Below are 19,621 nucleotides of genomic sequence, written 5' to 3'. Positions count from 1 at the left end.
CAGTTCATCAGGTTGCCATTGCCAACCTATTGGCTTAGCGGATGCTTATTTGTGAATCCAGTCCGTAATGTAATGTGTTAATAATGAAAACACAAACATGCCCCAGATATCAGCATTGGATCACTTATTTCAACTCCTTCCGAAACGATGCCAATTAAATCATCACGCAAGAGACATGCATTAGAGGCCAAGAGCAAACCTAAAATTGTCACGTGTATGCACACTGTACACTTGACAGCCAAGCGCTTGTCAGTGTTTCCGCATGTCCAGAACTGCCGACTTTAGCTGGGGAAAACGGTTCGAGTCTCAGCATCCGCTTAACATCCTCCTATTCTGGGCAAATCACTCAATCGCCCCATACCTCCCAAAAATGAACGTGTATATAATTGGTGCTCTTGTAAAGCGCTTCGAGTCGAGATCGCGCTATATAAAACTGCAACAAAAAAGAGCCTCTCTCTGCAGCTTATTCGAATACTTATCCGAAACTGCCTATCGTAGCTGCCATCTTAGCTCAGGAAATAACGCTTTACTCCTTGGACGCCGCGGACATCTTGTTATTCATGTGCCTGGCCACCTATTCATATTCTCGAGTTGGGGTCTTTATTTGAATGCAGGTCTTTCTGATTTATATGTATGGACACTCTTATATTATTTGTGCATCTGAGCGCTGCTTCCACATCGTGTTTCTAGCCACTTCTTCATAATCAGATGTATTGACACATAGCCGGGTCTGGTGGCTCAGTGGATTAATGCATCCACTGCAGGGGCTTGTGTTCGACCTCATGGTCACAGTTTAAAATCCCGGTGGGTCCACTCAGCCTTTCATCCTTTCAGAGGCCAATAAAATGAGTCCGGTTGGGTAACAATAGTCATCTGTTATTCAGCGCCAAGATGCCCCTTTGGGGGTGAATATGACCTTTACAAATACACGTTAACTTCTCTTCATGTGTGCAAGCACGTATGTATAGAAACAGCGGCGGCTCCTATGCTAAGGCAGAGAAGCACCGCCCCACTTCTTTAAGAGCAGTGTAAAGGAAAAATAAAATGATAATATCAGTTACTATCATTTTATTTTTAGTATTGAGCTTGCATTTGCACTGCAGCCAGGTTAAGTTAGGGCGGGCGGGCTGGGATCCTGTGACCCAGAGGGAGGAGGAGTGGTTGCTGCACTTTAAGTGCACAAGACAACTTGGCCAGCCATCTTGGGCCAGCAAAACCATCATGTACACTGTGCATGTTCTCCACATGCTGTATTGTACAGCCTGGGTGGAGAACAGATGCACAACCTGCCAGTCCCTCTCTGAGCTCCGAACCACGGTGCTCAAACTATTCCCAACACTGCTGTAACTCAGTGTTGTGACTGGTTAAGGGAGTCTGGCAGCCTGTGTGCTTCCTGGTTCCTCCGTCGGATGAGAGGTGGCGGCGGCTGGCGACAGACGACCAGCAAGTAAGTTTCATTTCCTCTAACAATCACAACATCCGCCACTGTTCCCTACCAGCTGCCACTGTATTGAAACGTGTAGGGTTCACTCGTAGGCATGTCTCTGAGTACACCTTCCTATTCATGTATCTAGGCACTTTTGTATTCATTTGATTGGTCACACTTTACTATTGATAATTGTAGCCAATCTTTCTGGCCATGTTTCCAGGCACTTTTTCAAATCCATGTGACCCTGCCCCCTTTTCCTTTTATGAATTCGAGCACTCATTATTGGTCATGTTTTCCTACAAAGTTCTCTTAAGGCTTTTTATATTTATGTCTCAAAACTACTTCCTTTTCAGTGCCTAGCTACTACTCTCTAGTTCTGTATCTAGTCATCTAACCATATGCATTACTTTGAGCAGTGATTTATTGTCAGGAGTACCAGCTCTAATTTCTTTTCTTCTTTCCACTTCACACAAAGTATTAAATGATAAACTTTAGTTTGGACAAAGTCTTTGTTTTAGCTTTCAGTGCATATCAAATAATTTGACATCAAGACCACCATATGCACAATGCACAATGCACAAGGGCATAGTCTCCACCATAGATGTATTTTTTGCTGCACATATGTAAAGAAATCTTGACACAGGGGATTAGAGATTCATTTGTCTGGGCACTCTTACCTTGTAATGTCTCTGGGTACTATTCTCTAAATATTCTTCTGATCACTTTCTTTTTGTGTCTAAACTCTTTCTTTTTCAACTGGCACACTTTCAAGATCATTTTTATTGTGCAACTTTTTCCTTTTAACATGTCTGGGTATGGTTTCTTCTTCACATGCTACAGCACTCTCCTCTTATCGAGTCCAGGCACTCTTCCTTATCCATATGTCTGAATATTATGTTCGATTGATGTGTCTGAACACTCTTTCAAATTCAGTTGTCTGGTACAACTCTCTATTCAAACCAGCTACCTAATATAAGACTATTGTGGCTTGAAGAATATTAGAATGGTTATTGTGATCAGTTAAATAGCAGATGGTCACACTCATGTATTTGCTAATTGGCAAATTCAACATAGATTGTGTGGCTGTGGTGGTATTTCTATTTAGAGATATTCTGCGAAGAATACTGATTGGAGTTAGTGGCTTTAACAATTATTCAGTTGCAATAAAAAAAAATGTAACATCAAAAATACATGTCTTCATTATTGCTATTTCACAAAGTGGGTAGAAGTTTTAATTAAAAGTTAGGGGAGCACTTATGTAAAACGTAAATATATAAAAGAAGCGCTAAAGTTGGAAAAAGGATGGAAATAGGATTATAAATATGGATATAGATAAGGTTATGGTTAGTTTTATGACTTCAATCATACGATTAGCATTAGTGTCAGAGTTCAAGTTAAGGTTAAGTTAATGTTCATTGGTAGTCTTAGGGTGGAAGTCAGAGTTAGGGCTATGGCTAATGTCAGGGCCAGCATAAATGTACACGTAGAACTAGGTAATTACGGTTAAAATGATTGTTAGTGTGGATGCGGATAGGTGAAAAAAACATCTAGCCATAAGGTATCTATTGCAGTGTTTTTTACTATGTAAAGTTTAGGAAACTATTTATTGCAAATCGTCCCTCACAGAGGACTCTACATAGCTGAATGTCTTTAAAAGTCCTAAATATCATAGATTCTATTTTGACTGGCAATTTGTAACTTTTGAAAAGTCATGCTTGCTGAACAGTTTAAAAATTGACAAAAAATTGCTCTTTCTTAATAGGGTACACCCGGAGAATCAGGTGTTGGTGGTCCAAGTGGTCCCTCTGGCCCTAGGGTACGTACTTTGTACTTAACTCTATTCAGTTTGTGGGGTAATATGTGTTTATTTTGATTATTAAGGATATGTTATTATTTTCATGTTTAGAGTAATATTTTTTGCTTTTCTTAGGGTCCTGCTGGCCCATCTGGCCCTCCAGGAAAAGATGGTCGCTCAGGACATTCTGGACCAATTGGCCCTGCTGGTGTTCGTGGTGCTGCTGGACATCAAGGCCCTGCTGTGAGTAAATGAAATTAAAATACTCACAGTAGACATTTTTTCGTATTTGTCAAAATTAGGAAAAAGCAGATCTTTAAATTACTGAGGTTCCAACAGACAAGAGGCGGTAAGCCACAACAGAGGTCCCTAGTCCATAGGGGAGAGGAGTTGGCCTAACGGCTAGGGCGTTCGACCTCGGACCTGGAGGAACTGGGTTTGAGTCTCGGTAACGACGCCAAAACCTCCTGTGATTCTGGGCAAATCACTTAATCTCCCCGTGCCTAAAATGAAAGTAACTGGAAAATGTAACGTAACTGGAAAAATATGTAAAGCGCTCTGATACCTGATTCGGTTCGGGTCTAGTTCGCGCTATATAAAACTCTGCAAAAAAAATAAAAAATTCTTTCAATGTCATCTGTGAGCTGTAACAATTAACAAAAATATTCACTATTAGAGTTTGTGAGTCAAGCCAGTTTATTTGCATTCAATTCATAGCCATCCAAGGCCACATGCCCTAGTAAACTAGCCTGTCTAAAGCAATGTACTCGAGCAACCCTTAGGCAAATAGACAATAGTGAACAAGAATAAAGGCCTAAACCCACATGATCTTAAAACATATGCCTGACTACTACTTGACATTGTCCATCTACTAAACAAGGGTTGAGAAATGGTGAAACTGTGCCCAGTGGAAGTGCACTCGGTAGCTTCACAATCAGTATGTCATGTGCCTTCAGTGACAAACATCCTTTTGATAGAAATTTAAGAGACCTGTCACTTGTAATCTAGATATTGATATGAGCATGACTTTAACTGGATAAGAGACTCACACAGTGATGTATGAATAAAACTAGACGTCCGTTTTCAGACAATAAAATGCTCCTTGCATTTATCATGCTTGGATTCCGGGAAAATTGTAAAGTAAAATAAACCTGCAGTCATTATGATTGCAACAAACCACAATTGTCAAGCGAGGGTTTGCCAGGTTAAAAATGAACCTTCAATACCATACAGATTACAGGGTCTAGTGAGATGCCAAATAGCCAACCGTTAATCAATTTTGGTGATTATGTTTCATTGTAGGGTCCTCCTGGATCCCCAGGTGCCCCTGGCCCTGCTGGTCCTTCTGGAGGTGGCTATGATATGGGATTTGAGGGTGGTGAATTCTACAGAGCTGACCAGCCTTCTCTGAGACCCAAGGACTATGAAGTTGACTCCACACTGAAAACATTGAACAGCCAGATTGAGACGCTGTTGACCCCAGAAGGCTCAAGGAAGAATCCAGCTCGCACATGCCGTGACTTAAGACTCAGTCATCCAGAATGGTCAAGTGGTATGTATAAATTAATATAACAACTGCATTGCAGCCTGTCATGAAATTCCTCCAATTTCTCATTTAGAAAAGTTCATTTTCAAGGAGTTACAATTATAAGACACCATAGGTAATTGTAACCCATATCGGGTTTTCTTATCTTGAATACATCATGGAAAAAAGGGTAATTTGTGCCTCAATATTCATGTCTTTATTGTATATTAATTCTTTGAGCCTAACAATATAACTATTCTAGAATGTATCTGTAACTATCGCATTGCCTCTTGTATGTGTTAGTTGTTACCTACGGACAGTTTTCTGTGGTCGTTGTTGAAGACCTACTGTCTCTAATAAATTTTAAGATATACATATGGTGGGCGGTAAATTGGGCCCTTGCTCTTGATTGTAAAGCTTTCTTGTCCATCTCATTTCTCTAATTCTTAGGTAATTGCTTTTCTCTGTATTCTTTCATTTTTACCATGTTATGTGTAGGTGACTTGTATCATTCAACTGCTTACATTAAGGAAACAATTTTTCCTCTTTAGTTCTCCACAGGAGTGCCTTAGAATTCAATTCTTGCTTTCTCCCCTGTGTGATGCTTCCCCCTTTGCACCCCACCCCCTCATACTATTTAAGTTGTTCTTCTAGCTTGTCTGTTGCTAATTTTGCTCATACTGAACATCTGCAATAATAAAAGTTGTGCTTTTTTGCTGATGCTCAACAGCATCCACAAAAAGCCTTACCCCCTGCCAAAATAAAATAGCACTGGCAAAGCCAATGTTTTGGAATTCTTTTTTAAAAGATGAAACTGGCTTTGCCTGCACTCTTTATGCTGTTCTGCCAAAATAGTGGTTCACTATTCATCCTCTGGGGCACCATCCAACATTTCATTAATATATAAAGGTGTTCCTGGTTCAGGAGGACTACTACTTTTTAGGTTTTGCCTAGCCAATGCGTACGAAGTACGCATGCGCTAGGAAAAACTTAATGATATCTGTGTGTGGGGACTGGACCGTCCCCACTCTCTCATTGGCTAGCTCCATAAATGGAGGCTGGCCATTGGGAGAAGGCTCTGTCCGTCAATCTCGGACCAGATTCGGGGGCGTTCCCGAGAATTTTTGGCTTTTGGCTACGTCACGCTACGTCAGCCGAAAGCCTGTTCTCGGGAACGCCCCCGAATCTGGTCCGGCATTGGAAACACCGGAAGAAGATGTCCGGCCCGCCGCCTGGTTGTGGGCGGGGCCGGGAGCCCTAGTTTTGAGCAGGTAAGTGAGCTGTAATGCCACAGTCCAGGGCATCAGCAGCACGGAAGCGGCATGCCAGAAATGCGCCTGCCTCGCCCGACCCTTAACCTCTCCTGTTGGGTGTCTGTGGGTGGTTGAGTGCCCTCGGTGCACTGCAGAACCCTATCATGTGTCGGCGCAGGCAGCGCGCTGTCTATAGCCGGCCGCCTGCAGCGGAAACCCTATCCACCGACATAATTAAAACATGATCTGATTACCGTCCGCACTGGGTGATTGCGGTCTCATTAACCTTTGTGTGCCTCCACCTGAATCCATGTCCCGGGAGGACAATGTAGCAGGAGGGTGTTGCCTATGACACGCAAACAGATTGTTTAATTCCCAATTCGACCCCTCCCCCGTCACTTAAGCAGGCTCTTTTACCCAGGAGGCGCTTCATTTTCAATTTCACACATTTGAAGTCGAGTGCGGCTTTTGGTTGTGGTACGACACCTAACGCTCCCTCGCTAGGCTTACACTTTGAAGCAGAATCGCAAAGAAAGACTGGATCGGGAAGCGAGCTTGTTTGTTTGATTATCGAATCCTGGCAACCTCGCCCGACATAACTGTGTGCTCCTGGCCGACTAGGTTTTGTCTCTTCGCTTGAATTCCTTAAACTACCATACCTGGGACTTCTTAGAGACCTGCTAATGATGCTACACGCAGGTATTTACCACACGATCAAAATTAATTTAGATCAAAAGCCCCCAATTCTTATTCGCGGGGACTCCCTCACATCCAGCCCTGTCGACATTCCCGCTGTGAGAAATGTGCTGCGCCTTGATTGAGGGAGGGCGAGGGTCGTGGTGTCAGTGATGCTAATTGTGAGCAATCTCTCGTGCAGGTGGTCCAAGAGAAGGGCTCAAAGGAACCTGAAGATAGTTACATGGCTATTGTGTCACAACAGCAGCTTTTCACGGACCCATGTATGCATCCACCCCTGGGTTGCAGACTCGCCTCTGTGCGTGTTTACCTCGCAGCTGCGTCGGGTTAGGTTGTGGAGCCGCGTGTCCTGTGAAGGTGCAGCGTGCACCTTGCACTGCCCGATGGAGAGGGTGTGACCTCCATCGGAGTCTCTGCAGAAAGAGGACCACACACTATCAAAGGCTGCTTCACCCCGACATGTAATCTGAGAAACTAGGGCAAAGGCCGTTATGACCTACATACTGTACCGGGGATACATACTGCAGCAGTGGGAATCTGCATTGTAATTAGATGTATGGAGTAAATCACGTGGCGTGTTTCATCAGGACTGCATTGTTTCAGAGTTATTGGTGATCAAGGCGTGTTTTGAAGCTGAGACTTCCCCGCAGTGTGACAAGGCGCAGTGTGACACAAAGAAAGCAATGCTCCCTCGTGTGTGTGGAAAACGCCCACGTGCAGCAAAAACACACAATGAAAGATACTGAATTTGTTAACTAATAAAGCAGCTATTTATCTGCCATTGCTTATTTGTCTTGTGGATTCAGGGTTTATTTATTGTTCCCTAGAGGCTGGTGGTTATCTCCCATAGTGTTGGTTAAGGGAGCAGGATGGAGTAATTTGTGCATTAGCTGGGTTGCTTCCTTTTATTTCACGCTGACTTGAGAAAGTTTTTATTACATTCTCCCTAGGCTCAGGTTTGTGTTCCTGATATCCTGCTGACTTGATGGCGGGGCGCATATGGATTGAGCCTTTGATGCTGGCCCGTGAAGCTGTTTGTTTTAATAGTCTGCTTTGTGCGTATGCTGTTTGCTTTGTCGCATCAGTCTCCTGCCCACTGAAAGTAGCTAACGCCCGTAGTAAAAACAGGAGCGCCGAATCTTGGCCGGGATGTTTGTTACAGCTCTGAATACAACGGTTCTGGTCACACGACTATATCACTGACTGCAACCCACCACCAACCGTCCATGGCACTCTCATGAGCCTCCCCGTGTAAGGCCTTGTTTATTTGACATCTACTTCTCGTATTTTTGCTAACCTGTGCATTTCTCTCATAATATCTTTACAACTCAAGATTTATGCACATAGGTTGAGGAGCATGAAGTCAGACTCCTGTTTATCAACGTAGAGTGCTAGGCGTCTAATGGAATTAGAGGAAAGTCTGAGTGCGATTTGAATGTGCAAAGTAGCTGCAAGCTCCCCTAGTGTAATGTACAATTAGTTCTGTAAGGTTGCGTTTGGAGGCCTGCCCCTTTAGTTGTCAGTAGACAGCTATACATGCTCTGATGGGTGAACAACATAATAACTGAAGTGGCAATTATCTTCATTTTGGGCAGGCTCTGATCTCAGCGAACTATCAAATCTGACCTTTGGGTGGGATCTTCTCGTTTTTTATTTTTTTTTATTTTGTTGCTAAGGCTGCTACATACATGCTTTTTTTAATAGGGAGAGGGTGTGACATTACAACGAAAGATGCCGACTTTGGAATGGGGGAACCCGGTTCGAGTCTCTGCGGGGGGGGGGGGGGGGGGGGGGCTGGAGGCGCTAAATATCCTGTCATTGTGGGCAAATCACTTAATCTCCCCAAGAACAACAAAAAAATAATGACCTTGTGTTAGACCTGACATCCCTGCTGCCTCGTTACCCATTTAGACTGCAGCCACACTTAAATGTATCCAGAGTACTTTGAGGAAAGTACCGAACACCACTTTCTTGACCCGCATTTGTGAGTTCACACAGGAGTTTGCTTAATATTCCGAGGTTTGAGGGTTCATATTAGGAAGTCAGTGCTCCCTCGCACCCCGAGTTCCTTCATGCCCCTGGGCTCACTCACCCTGATGCCCTTCACCACAGTGATGTTATCGTTCTAGTCAGCCTCGAAGGAGACGCGCCGGGTGCTGCTGTTGCCACCCATTGTGCTGGGGCTGGCAGTAGGTGAGAGGCGGGGAAGCTGCGAGCTGCAGGTCACCTTTGCCAGTCACAGGCGGCCACGGACAGCGTTCCTGAGACAGTAGCGGGCAGTGAAAGGTGAACACAACGCGCCTGACAGTTTGCCCTTCCCTTCCGCCAGGCCTCTGCACTACAAAACAATGTGCGCTACCATTGGGTGAGAGCTCAAGAAGGCTAGCACTCATTGGATGAGAGGCGTAAGTGGCTGTTGTGTTTACATTCTTATCTTAGAATGGTTTATTATGGAAGGTTAGGATGTCACTGCTCGAGAATGTTACTGTGTAGAATGTGCATCTTTCAGGTGGTAGCGGTTATCTGCTGCTGAGGACTTGACCATGCTGGCTGTGTAATTTGTATGCTCTTCTACTGTTTAATAAAGAGCTATTTCTACCAAGAAGCTTCTTCATTTCAGCGGCGCTCTAAGAACAGCAGACAGGGAAGTTTTCCAGCATGCGCCGGCTGGCAGCCAGTGGTGGAGTCTGTTTGGCTGCAGCACGTGTGCGCTTTAACAACCCGGAGCAGTTGTTATGTATCAACTTTTCTGTTCCCTCAACAAATAACGGCCGGCCCTTCCACATGTACTGCTCTATAATATTCTCACACCGGGAGGTTTAGCGCTTAATAAACCTTATTCAGGAGGTAGATTTTTTTTTCTTCAGTTTTATGCAGGTACTCAAGTAAAACAAACTGAGCTATGTGCGAGGAGGCGGGTTTAGGGGGTGGGGCCAGGCGCGGGGCTACTGGGAAACATTTAGTGGAAATTAAGATTTTCATAGTGTGAGTATTAACAGATGCAATTCTGCAGTAGGTCGTTACTGCAGTTAATGTTGCATTTCTGAAGTCATATGGATAGTGAAAAATCCAAGTGTAACAAATGAGTTGAGTCCAGAATAAAAGGGTATTTAACTGGTCTTGCATGGTGTGGTAGCGCACTGTCCTTTAGAGACAGAACATTTCCCATTGACGTGACCACTGAATTTTGAGACATGCAGTTTTACTGATAAAGTTTTACAGCGTACCAAAGACAGTGTGTGGAATCGGGTTCCAGCCAGTGGCGTAGCTGGTGTGTCATCGTCCTGAGTGCAAGGAAGGAAATCGACCCCAGCTCCTGTTTTATCTGTGGAATACAGCAGCAATAATCTGGGTTCAGTGGACAGGGCGGAATGGCCGTAGCGGCCTCTGGGCGTTTTCCCAGTTGGCCGGAAGGGTGGGTCCTGTTTTTTGAGTGGTGGGGGCTGTTTTTAGGTTTTGCACGCTTTGCTTGCTTCTGAAATCTACGGCAGAGGAGAGTAAAAAAAAAAACATTTACACTCAGAGCCACAAAGCCTCCTTTTTTTTACAAAGTGCTCTCGCTGAATTCACCACACCTCCCTCGGATCTGAAGCCCGGGATGTTTTTCTACTTTTTGTGAGTGCTTGCTGTCTTCCGCTGTCTATGTGTGCCCGTTCCTGCACCCCCCCCCCGCTGTCCGTGTGCCCTGTTTTCGTGCCTCTGTTGCCTGCTTGTGACTCTGTTGCCTGCTTGTGACCCTGTTTTCGTGCCTCTGTTGCCTGCTTGTCACCCTGTTTACGTGCCTCTGTTGCCTGCTTGTGACCCTCTTTTCGTGCCTCTGTTGCCTGCTTGTGACTCTGCTGCCTGCTTGTGACCCTGTTTTCGTGCCTCTGTTGCCTGCTTGTGACCCTGTTTTCGTGCCTCTTTTGACTGCTTGTGACTGTTGCCTGCTTGTGACCCTGTTTTCGTGCCTCTGTTGGCTGCTTGTGACCCTGTTTTCGTGCCTCTGTTGCCTGCTTGTGACTCTGTTGCCTGCTTGTGACCCTGTTTTCGTGCCTCTGTTGCCTGCTTGTGACCCTGTTTTCGTGCCTCTGTTGCCTGCTTGTGACTCTGTTGCCTGCTTGTGACCCTGTTTTCGTGCCTCTGTTGCCTGCTTGTGACCCTGTTTTCGTGCCTCTGTTGCCTGCTTGTGACTCTGTTGCCTGCTTGTGACCCTGTTTTCGTGCCTCTGTTGGGGGCTTTGTGTGGTTGTGTTTGTGGGGGGCTCTGTGTGGGTGTGTGTATGGGGGGCTCTGTGTGGGTGTGTGTGTGGGGGGAGCTCTGTGTGTGTGTGTGGGGGGGCTCTCTGTGGGTGTTTGTGTGTGTCATTTGCGAGAGATAAAGCTAGTGGCATTGTAAATGACAATGCCATTTATTTATGTTAAAAAAAAAACATAAATAAAAATAATGTCAAGAGCAATGCCAATAGCTCTAACTTTAACAAAGGCAAAACCATTGCATTGTAAATGCTTGTTTCTGACTGCTGATAAAAGTGGCATAAACACACCCACATGAGCAGAGCATTGTATACCAAGACACCGTCCTGGGTTCTGACATACATTTATAAGTACCATTCTCTGACCAAGTAGTTTACAATTGATGCATTTGCAAATAAACAAAAAAGAAATGTTATTTTAACTCCCCCTCAATATAATTAAACCAACATGATGATCATAAGAGCTCTAATACATTTTTCTTGCAATCTAATTCACATAAACTGTTTAGAAGCTTAACATTGTACAAACACAATGACACACCAACAATGTAGGATATACTATCAAACAACGGTTCCTAAATTCTAATGGATGGCCTTCCAAGATCTGGAAGTAAGGCCTCCCAAGAAATGGAATGTATTATGGTTCAATTGAAATGGTGATTACCACTATACAAATGTGAATAATATAACATGCAGAGTTTGAGAACATGAACACGGTGGTTATCTTCACCTTTAGCTATAGAAAGATCATATTAATTAAAAAGAAGAAGTGACATTAGTTGTTTCAATGATAGCTAACACATAGGATGGAGAAAGGACACAACCAGTGTTTAATTTGAGCCTGCGGTTTCCGGTGCTCAGGACCGCCACCTAATCTTCAACACAGGCGCTTTTCATGAGCACCAGTTAAGGACCTATACATTTACGGGAAGATTATGTGATCTGCCCAGAATCACAGGACGTTGAGCCAACGCTGAGACTCGAACGTGGTTCCCCAGCTTCGAAGTCAGTAGCTCTGGTCATAATGCCATATCCTCTCCCTACTTGCATGGTTGTTAGTTCTATTTTTAGCAGCACTAAAAGGAGCAATTGGCTGGTGCAAGCTGCCTCCTGATGAGAACCCTGGCACTTATTTTTTCACAAATTAACCTCTGGACACCACAGCATGCTGTTATTGTCAAGCTTCTCTTCAGGAGACATTGTATTAGAGTGAAGGACAGTCATTTGGGTTTCATGTGGCGACTGAGGGAAGGAAGAACAACACATTACCATCACTCGTAGTGAAATTTCTGGCATTCGCTCCATTTTCCCACTATTGCCTTTATGCCCAAATAGAAGGAATATTTGACCAGAGGTGGTGTTTATTTATATTGGGAAGGATATCTAGAACTTATTGATACATGATTAGATGATGTCGTATTTCAAGGAATCAGTTGGGCATCAATGTCAGGGCCCAGCATATTCGTTTAGCTCTGTCTCAAGTAATGTGACTTAGAAAATAACACTGTACTTTTCTCGTAAAGGGCTCGCCTTCAAGTCCTACAACTTTAGCTAGACATAAACCTATGTATCCTTTGCTACATTTTGATTAGGTATGGAATTTAAACTTCAGGATCTGTTTATTGTAGAAATCATTATCTGTTCTTAAATGTGCTTTGTATGCAAATTAGAAAAAGAATTATGTCATTTTAATCTCTGTTGCATAATGTGTAGCATTGTTTTTGAGATTTCTAGCACCTCTGACATGAGATGGTTTTATCTCAATGGTAGGCTTCTACTGGATTGACCCTAACCAGGGTTGCATTACTGATGCCATCCGAGTGTACTGTGACTTCTCCAGTGGAGAAACTTGCATCCATGCCAACCCAGACAACATTGCACCCAAGACCTGGTACATGAATAAGAACCCCAAGGATAAGAAGCATGTATGGTTTGGAGAAATCCTGAATGGTGGTACCCAAGTGAGTATCTAAAATAAAATCATCAAACACCTCTACGTTGATGAAAAGTATTGTCACAGGCCCATTTCTTAGCATACCTGAATATACTAGTATCCTCTGGACCAGTACATCTGATCCAATTATGTATTTTACTCAATAATCATAAGGCTGCTTAGACATGTTGTTCAGTAAACGACTTATCATCAAGAATGTTATAACAAGCCTCAACTACTGGTGGTCAATGACTGGAAGGTCAGATATTCTATACCAGATTTTTAGATCAAGGGTCTGAACCCAAAAGTTGTGGAAATTAAGGGCCTGATTCACAAAGAAAAGCTTAAACCTGAAGTCTAAGTTTAGACTTAAAGTTTAACTAGACCAGAAGTCTAAGTTTAGATCTAGAGTCTATCTTTAGGCCTGAAGTTCAAGTTTAGACCTGAAGCATTTAGGTCTACGTTTACCTTTGTGAATAGGGCCCTAAGACTTTCAAATATCTTGCCTTCATCATGAAATTTTAACATATTATTTGAAGCTTACCAAACTCATTTACAGCTGTGAGTAAGGGATCCCGAAGACCAGTAAATTATTAAAATCACACCTGGTTGAAGATCTACTATGTGTCAATGCATTTGTTTGATAGCCTGGTCTTAGTCTGCCTCTTTGAGTCTATGTCAGGTGATGGAAATGCTCCTTTCTGTAAATTGCCAAAACAAAAACTATTAATTTTAGTATTGTGAAGAATAAATCCTATTTTGTAATTTTCCTTTGAACTGACACAATAAATATGTTGTATTTGTGTTCTAGTTTGAGTACAATGATGAAGGTGTGACCTCCAAGGATATGGCTACTCAGTTTGCATTCATGCGTCTCCTGGCCAACCACGCCTCTCAGAACATTACCTACCACTGCAAGAACAGCATTGCATACATGGACGGAGAGACTGGCAACCTAAAGAAGGCCGTCATCCTGCAAGGATCTAATGATGTTGAACTCCGTGCTGAGGGCAACAGCAGATTCACCTTCAGTGTCCTTGAGGACAGCTGCACGGTAAGTAACTTGCAAAACCTGCAGTTTGCTCTTAGGTTTGATTTTTAGTTAAGAATTATCTTAATTATCAGGCACATAGATGAATGATGGGGATGTGACAAAGGCTGTTGGTGGCAGTCCGCCCGACAGCCCTTCGGTCCGACTGCTGCATTTTGATGCATACAGTCAATCTGTAAGCGGTCAGGGGGGAAACCGTCGACTCTGCCAGGATCCCATATCCCGACAGGCGGCAGTCTAAATCGTATTCACAACAAGAGGCGATGCCGAGGCAGGCACTGCCGTCGGCATTACGATGTCTCTTTTCAACAGCCTTTTCATGGCAGACCGCCCACCAAAAAAAGTCTGTCAAAAACTGACTTTGGGGCTAGTGGCCAACTGTAAAATAGCCCTGGGGTCACATGTAGTGCCCCGATGCATCTCCATGCACAGAGTGCCATGCACCAGATGGTACACACAGCGCATGGATGTGCACAAAGTGCTCATTTACACTGCACCTTCTTTTGCAGCCCTTTTCCTAGACTGTAGCACTAGCCGCAGTGTAAATGAGCACTTTCCATCTGCCATTCAGGCTGTCGCATCGCATTGGGTGGGCAGACTGCCAACTACTTCTGGGCGGTATATTGACCTCTGCGGTAGCGGTCGGCGGTTCGACAGCTCATAATCAAGGCCTAATTGTCTATACTATACGTGTATAGACAGATCTGCATTATTGCCAATGATTGATATTGAACCCCAAATACCTTGACCTCTCACCTTTAAATTGGTTATAGGATATGGTTTCACAGATTATAGAAATCAAAATGCTTTTGCAGTTCTTAGCACAAGATTTCTGATAAGTAAAACAATAATCCAGTAAACCTGATAATGCCAATTTTCTAAATAAATTATTCTGTTCAAATTCTGGAAAACACAGATGATCTGGATTTGAAAACGTGTGTGTGGCATTTGGAGCTTTATCACATGATGTTTATATTTTAAAAGAAGATAAACATAATTCTGTTAATGAATAAAGTCAAAATAAAGAGGTGACATACTTCGACTGAAGACAATGAGGTCAATCCACAAAGACATTTATGAGTATGTAAAGTAGCTCTCCTGAAGGTCTATTATATATACACTCATAAATGCCTTTGTGAAATGGTCCCGTAATCTTTAGGGTAACCATACATAAATGTATTAGTGGCTTCTTTTTTTTGACGATCACACATGTGGTACACATGTAAACCACTTTTTACACGTCTTTTATATCCGTAACTATGGTGCCAATTCACAAAGACAGGAATACATTTGTAATGTAGTAGTACAGATGTATCCCTTTTTGGGATCATAGGTGCCTTAGTGAATATACAAATGTCATCCAAATTAAGTAGTGTCAGCCAGATGTGCCATTCCCATTGACAAACCAGGGATGTGCAAATTACACACAAACTGGTGGGCAAAAGGGACTATTATTTGTAATGAAAACTTGTTGCTAATAGGTAGCATCACAAAGTGTGTTTGAACAGCTAGTTTCAAATGGCCTGCCTCTTGAATAGTTATTAGGCATGTTGAATTTTGTGACCAGTTGTAAACAGCTTAGAATTCAGTGATGGTGGCCCTGCTAGGAATAACATACAACCATTCCTGCATTTGCTTTCCCAAATTAAAAACGTTTTTAACGCAGCCTGTTTTCATTAAAGAAAAAGACTACTTCTTTAATTTTTTCCTGTTTGAGAAGACATCGAGGAGAATGCAGTTGCATTGTGGGCCACAGATTCTCAAAAGTGAAGCAGTCCAATGAAGACAGTTTCTTCTTTGCGAATGGGTTACCACCCCAACTCAAAATCTGGCAACTTTTCAATGGTTTGCAGCCACAACTGAGGTCACTTACCACTGAAACATGACTCGAAAGACTCTTTCACATCCTCTTCTGTCTTCAATGCAGAAAGTTCACACAACCCCTTTTACGAGTTGAAAAGACTTTACCAAATCTTAATGGGAGTTTTCCTTTATAAAAATGTGTTCTATGGTTGCAAAACCTCATTCACACGTGGCCATATACCTTTTATTATCCTAATATTTGGAAGAAAAAAACACAACACATTGCTATTTGACCAATGTAACATGTGCAACCCATGTCTATATTGCCTACCAACCCCCCTGCTCTGTGTACATAGAGGTTATCAATTGGTAGGAGTGCTGGCATTTGACACAAGAGTGCCATGGTTTAAATCCTATTTTGCCTACCTGAGGCTAGACTGAGAGAGGACACATATCTTTATCTTTTTGCATCTCAGTAGAAACCCTGGCCATAATTTACAATGGCCATGGTGTAGGGCAGCGCCAACAGTCTGCCGCTTCCCTGTGCAAGTCACTGCGTTGCCTCACAGCATTTCTATGAGGCCATGAAAAGCCATGCAGGGTGGCTTAAATGGCCTTGTAGATATGGGTAAGCCCAATGCGCCACCCGAACATGAAAAAAAGCACACTAGGCTCGTAAATAAGCCCCCCTATGTTTAATGCTGTGCGAATATAAACATTTGGAGCCTGATTCTAGCACCTTTTTTCCATGAAGGAGTATGTCTTATGCTCAGACTTTCAAGAGTAAATATCATCTAAGCCAGAAGTAAGGTGCAAGTACTTACAGAGATTGCTTTGTGAATGTGGCCTGTAAAATAGAAAAGTATTAAAAACTTGGCCCAGTCATTATGAGAATTTACATGATTACATGTTTTAGCAAATGGCACATCCTGTTTGCAAACCTGGTTTGATATTGTATTCAAACAGTCATATCAATAATCTAACCTCAAAAATCTAATCTTTCATTCTCTTCTTACAGAGACATACTGGTGAATGGGGCAGAACGGTCATTGAATACAGAACAAACAAACCATCCCGCTTGCCCATCTTGGATATTGCACCTATGGACATTGGTGGTGCTGAACAAGAATTCGGTTTGGACATTGGACCTGTCTGTTTCAAATGAATGGACTCAAACTAACTTAAAAAAAAATGTTCTCTCTTTGCCATTTCTCTTTTTTGTGCTGAAAACTGACTCCTTCCATATCCTCTGCTCACCTGCTTGCTTAAACTCTGGGCGAAAGAGAAGGAGGAGGATTGATTGGAGCATTGTGCAATACACACTAAACAGCCCCGAGGGACCTGGAAGTCATTCAAGATGTTAACAACTTGATTTGGGAAATGTCAATCTTTGTAAAAAAAATCTAAAATAAAAAATAAACACCCTGAAAGTTTGTACCACTTGTGGCCTTTGACTGTCTCCCAAAGAGGAAGTTTAAAACCACAACTTCCAAAGGTTTAAAACTACCTCAGACACTTCTCCCCAAGTGTGATATGCATCCCAGATAGGTACTCGTGCTACATGTAAAAAAGTGGTTTCTTCACGTGTGATACAAAGGTGCAAACTCCGGTATTACAGCTCTCAAATACTTGAAGAACTTTGATGGTGCTAACAACATTTGAATACCACTTTTTTTGTGTTGAGTTGTAGTTTTTGGTTTGAAAATAGTTTTTTTTAAATAAAGTAATATTCTCCAGTCTACTGTAGCCCAAAGGTTAAGCATGTGGATCATTTCTTTCCTTTCTGCCCTCTTCCTAAAAATCAGGTTTTCATCTCTTTTGAATCTCATTTTCATCCTCTCAGATTGGGTAAATGGAGGCATCGTTAAATTGTACCTATTTTTTGTATATGTGAGATGTTTAAATAAATTGTGAAAAATTTGAAATAAAGCATGTCCAGTGTTCCGAACGAAAACCTTCAGTGAGTAAACTTCCTTGCTTACACATGTCCATTTGCGTTTGGCATTTAAAAATGTGCCTTAATGAAAAAAAACGTCAGTACTTCTGCCTTTTTGGTTTATGTCCCCACCTTTCGTTGCAATTTTGCACGCCTAAATGAACATTTGTTAGAGGTTAACAACCTAGAAATCATTGTGACGATAGCACTTAAGTTATGGGACAAATTGCTGGACAGCATGAATGAACAATCAACTCTCTCTCTCTTTCTGTGCTATTGGATACACATCCAGTTGAAACCGCTAATAGATGTCTTGACTGTCCTGCTTTGGTTTTACAAGGACAGGAGCTTTATGTCTATCAAAATGCTATTCTATAAATGAAAACTTTGATTAAAGAACATTCTGAGTCATCAAATTCTTCATACTGAAATGAAAAAAATTAAGTGGTTTATTCCAAAACTGCGTGATGCTGCTGTAGATGTGACGTAATGCAGCGCTATGTAAATTCCAGTATGATGAACAATGGCCGCCATTTTCTCCTGCTGTTTCTTATGTGACTGATGAGTAAGAAAGTCTGTTTGCTTATGGGCTGCCTGAACTTATTTGGTTTGAATTGTTTGTTGTGTGTGTTTTCTCCAAATATTTTTTAAAATATATTTTTAAAAAGGGATTAGGGATTAGGAAAGACGTCTTGCAAATGTAATACATGTTTAATCAGGGAACTCATATTTTAGCTGATCTTTTCAGTAACACATAAGTCGTCTCCCCGGGTAGTCATAATACAACTATAACGATTGGCACGTTAAATTAACAGTTTCTTCCTACTTGGAGTACGGTAAGGATGTATATCAGTACAACGTGATCTAAAAGATCGCGGTACTTGACAACGCGGGCATTACAACGCAAGTCGTTACAACGACTTGCGTTGGAGGGCGCGGATTTTGGAATATTATAATTTTATATTCCAACACCAGTCCACGTAACAGTAGGGAAGGTGTTGGAATATAAAATTACAACATTCCTTGCCCAACTGCGCCATCCAGCGCAAGTCGTAGTAACGACTTGCGTTGTAATGGCATCGTTGTAAAGGCACTGCGGTGTAAACACCGCGTTGTAAACAATTGTTACCGGTAATTTAATTGTATTTTAGTGTGCAAAAGGGAAAGGCAAGCTTGCTCTAAATTTAATGCATTTGCTGAGTGCGTTGTTACATTCTATTATCATTTTCCTTTACGTTTTCTATGTTTATTATTTTGTATGGATCTGACACCTGGAATGTATGATGCGTGCCTGCATCTTACATCCTGGGTTCCAGATTCCATACTTGACGGTTACACAAGAGACCTGGGAGATAACTGATGTGCTGTGCTCCAACTTGTATCCTGATAATAAACCTACAGAATTCTTGTACAATTTGCCTTCATTGCATTTAATATTGGCGACGAGGACATCTGACGATTTCTGCCACGTTTAAAAGGAGCACAGAAGCAGAAATTGGAAGACTTCACAAATTCAAAAAAAAAAAAAAAAAGAAAGGATTGAAAACGAGTCGCTTTACCTTCACTAGCTAAACCGTGTCCTACGTTCAAGAGACGTCTTGCTCCGACTGTTTGGTGATGTAAAAATCAAAAGTTATTGATTTTAAAGCTTTTTAGCTGTTCTGCGCTGTAAAAGCTCGAGACCGGGAAAAGCGTCATTGCCTGTGACGACGTTATCATCACGTGTCAGTGCGCTAGTGTCATCACGCACTGGACTGTCATCACGCACTACGCTGCAGCACCATTTTGAATCTCCATGGTAACTGTCAACACGGAGTTACCGGAGATTGTGGAAGGCTGATTGATGTGCGCAGTTGTGCGCGATAGACAAAAGGTACTGTTTTACACGCCGGAAAACTATTCATTTAAAAGGCGCTTGGAAATTGTGGCAAACTTTACTCAGAAAAAGGAAAATAAAAAATAGAAT

At 42.4% G+C, this 19,621-nt stretch overlaps 1 protein-coding gene across 1 annotated transcript in view; it reads left to right on the top strand.

Moving 5' to 3' along the window:
* Positions 1 to 17,673, top strand: part of COL1A2 (collagen type I alpha 2 chain) — a 73,194-nt gene extending 55,521 nt beyond the window's left edge. Inside the window, exons 46-51 of the mRNA XM_078663741.1 lie at positions 3,192 to 3,245; positions 3,360 to 3,467; positions 4,527 to 4,776; positions 12,703 to 12,893; positions 13,677 to 13,919; positions 16,738 to 17,673. Of these exons, the coding sequence (XP_078519867.1) occupies positions 3,192 to 3,245; positions 3,360 to 3,467; positions 4,527 to 4,776; positions 12,703 to 12,893; positions 13,677 to 13,919; positions 16,738 to 16,884 (993 nt within the window). The 3' untranslated portion in view covers positions 16,885 to 17,673. The remainder of the gene's footprint in view (positions 1 to 3,191; positions 3,246 to 3,359; positions 3,468 to 4,526; positions 4,777 to 12,702; positions 12,894 to 13,676; positions 13,920 to 16,737) is intronic.
* The last annotated feature ends 1,948 nt before the right edge of the window (positions 17,674 to 19,621 follow it).

This window comes from Lissotriton helveticus, chromosome 10 (assembly GCF_964261635.1).
Source record: "Lissotriton helveticus chromosome 10, aLisHel1.1, whole genome shotgun sequence".
NCBI classification, from domain to species: Eukaryota; Metazoa; Chordata; class Amphibia; order Caudata; family Salamandridae; genus Lissotriton; species Lissotriton helveticus.
This window is presented reverse-complemented; position numbering and strand designations above follow the sequence as displayed.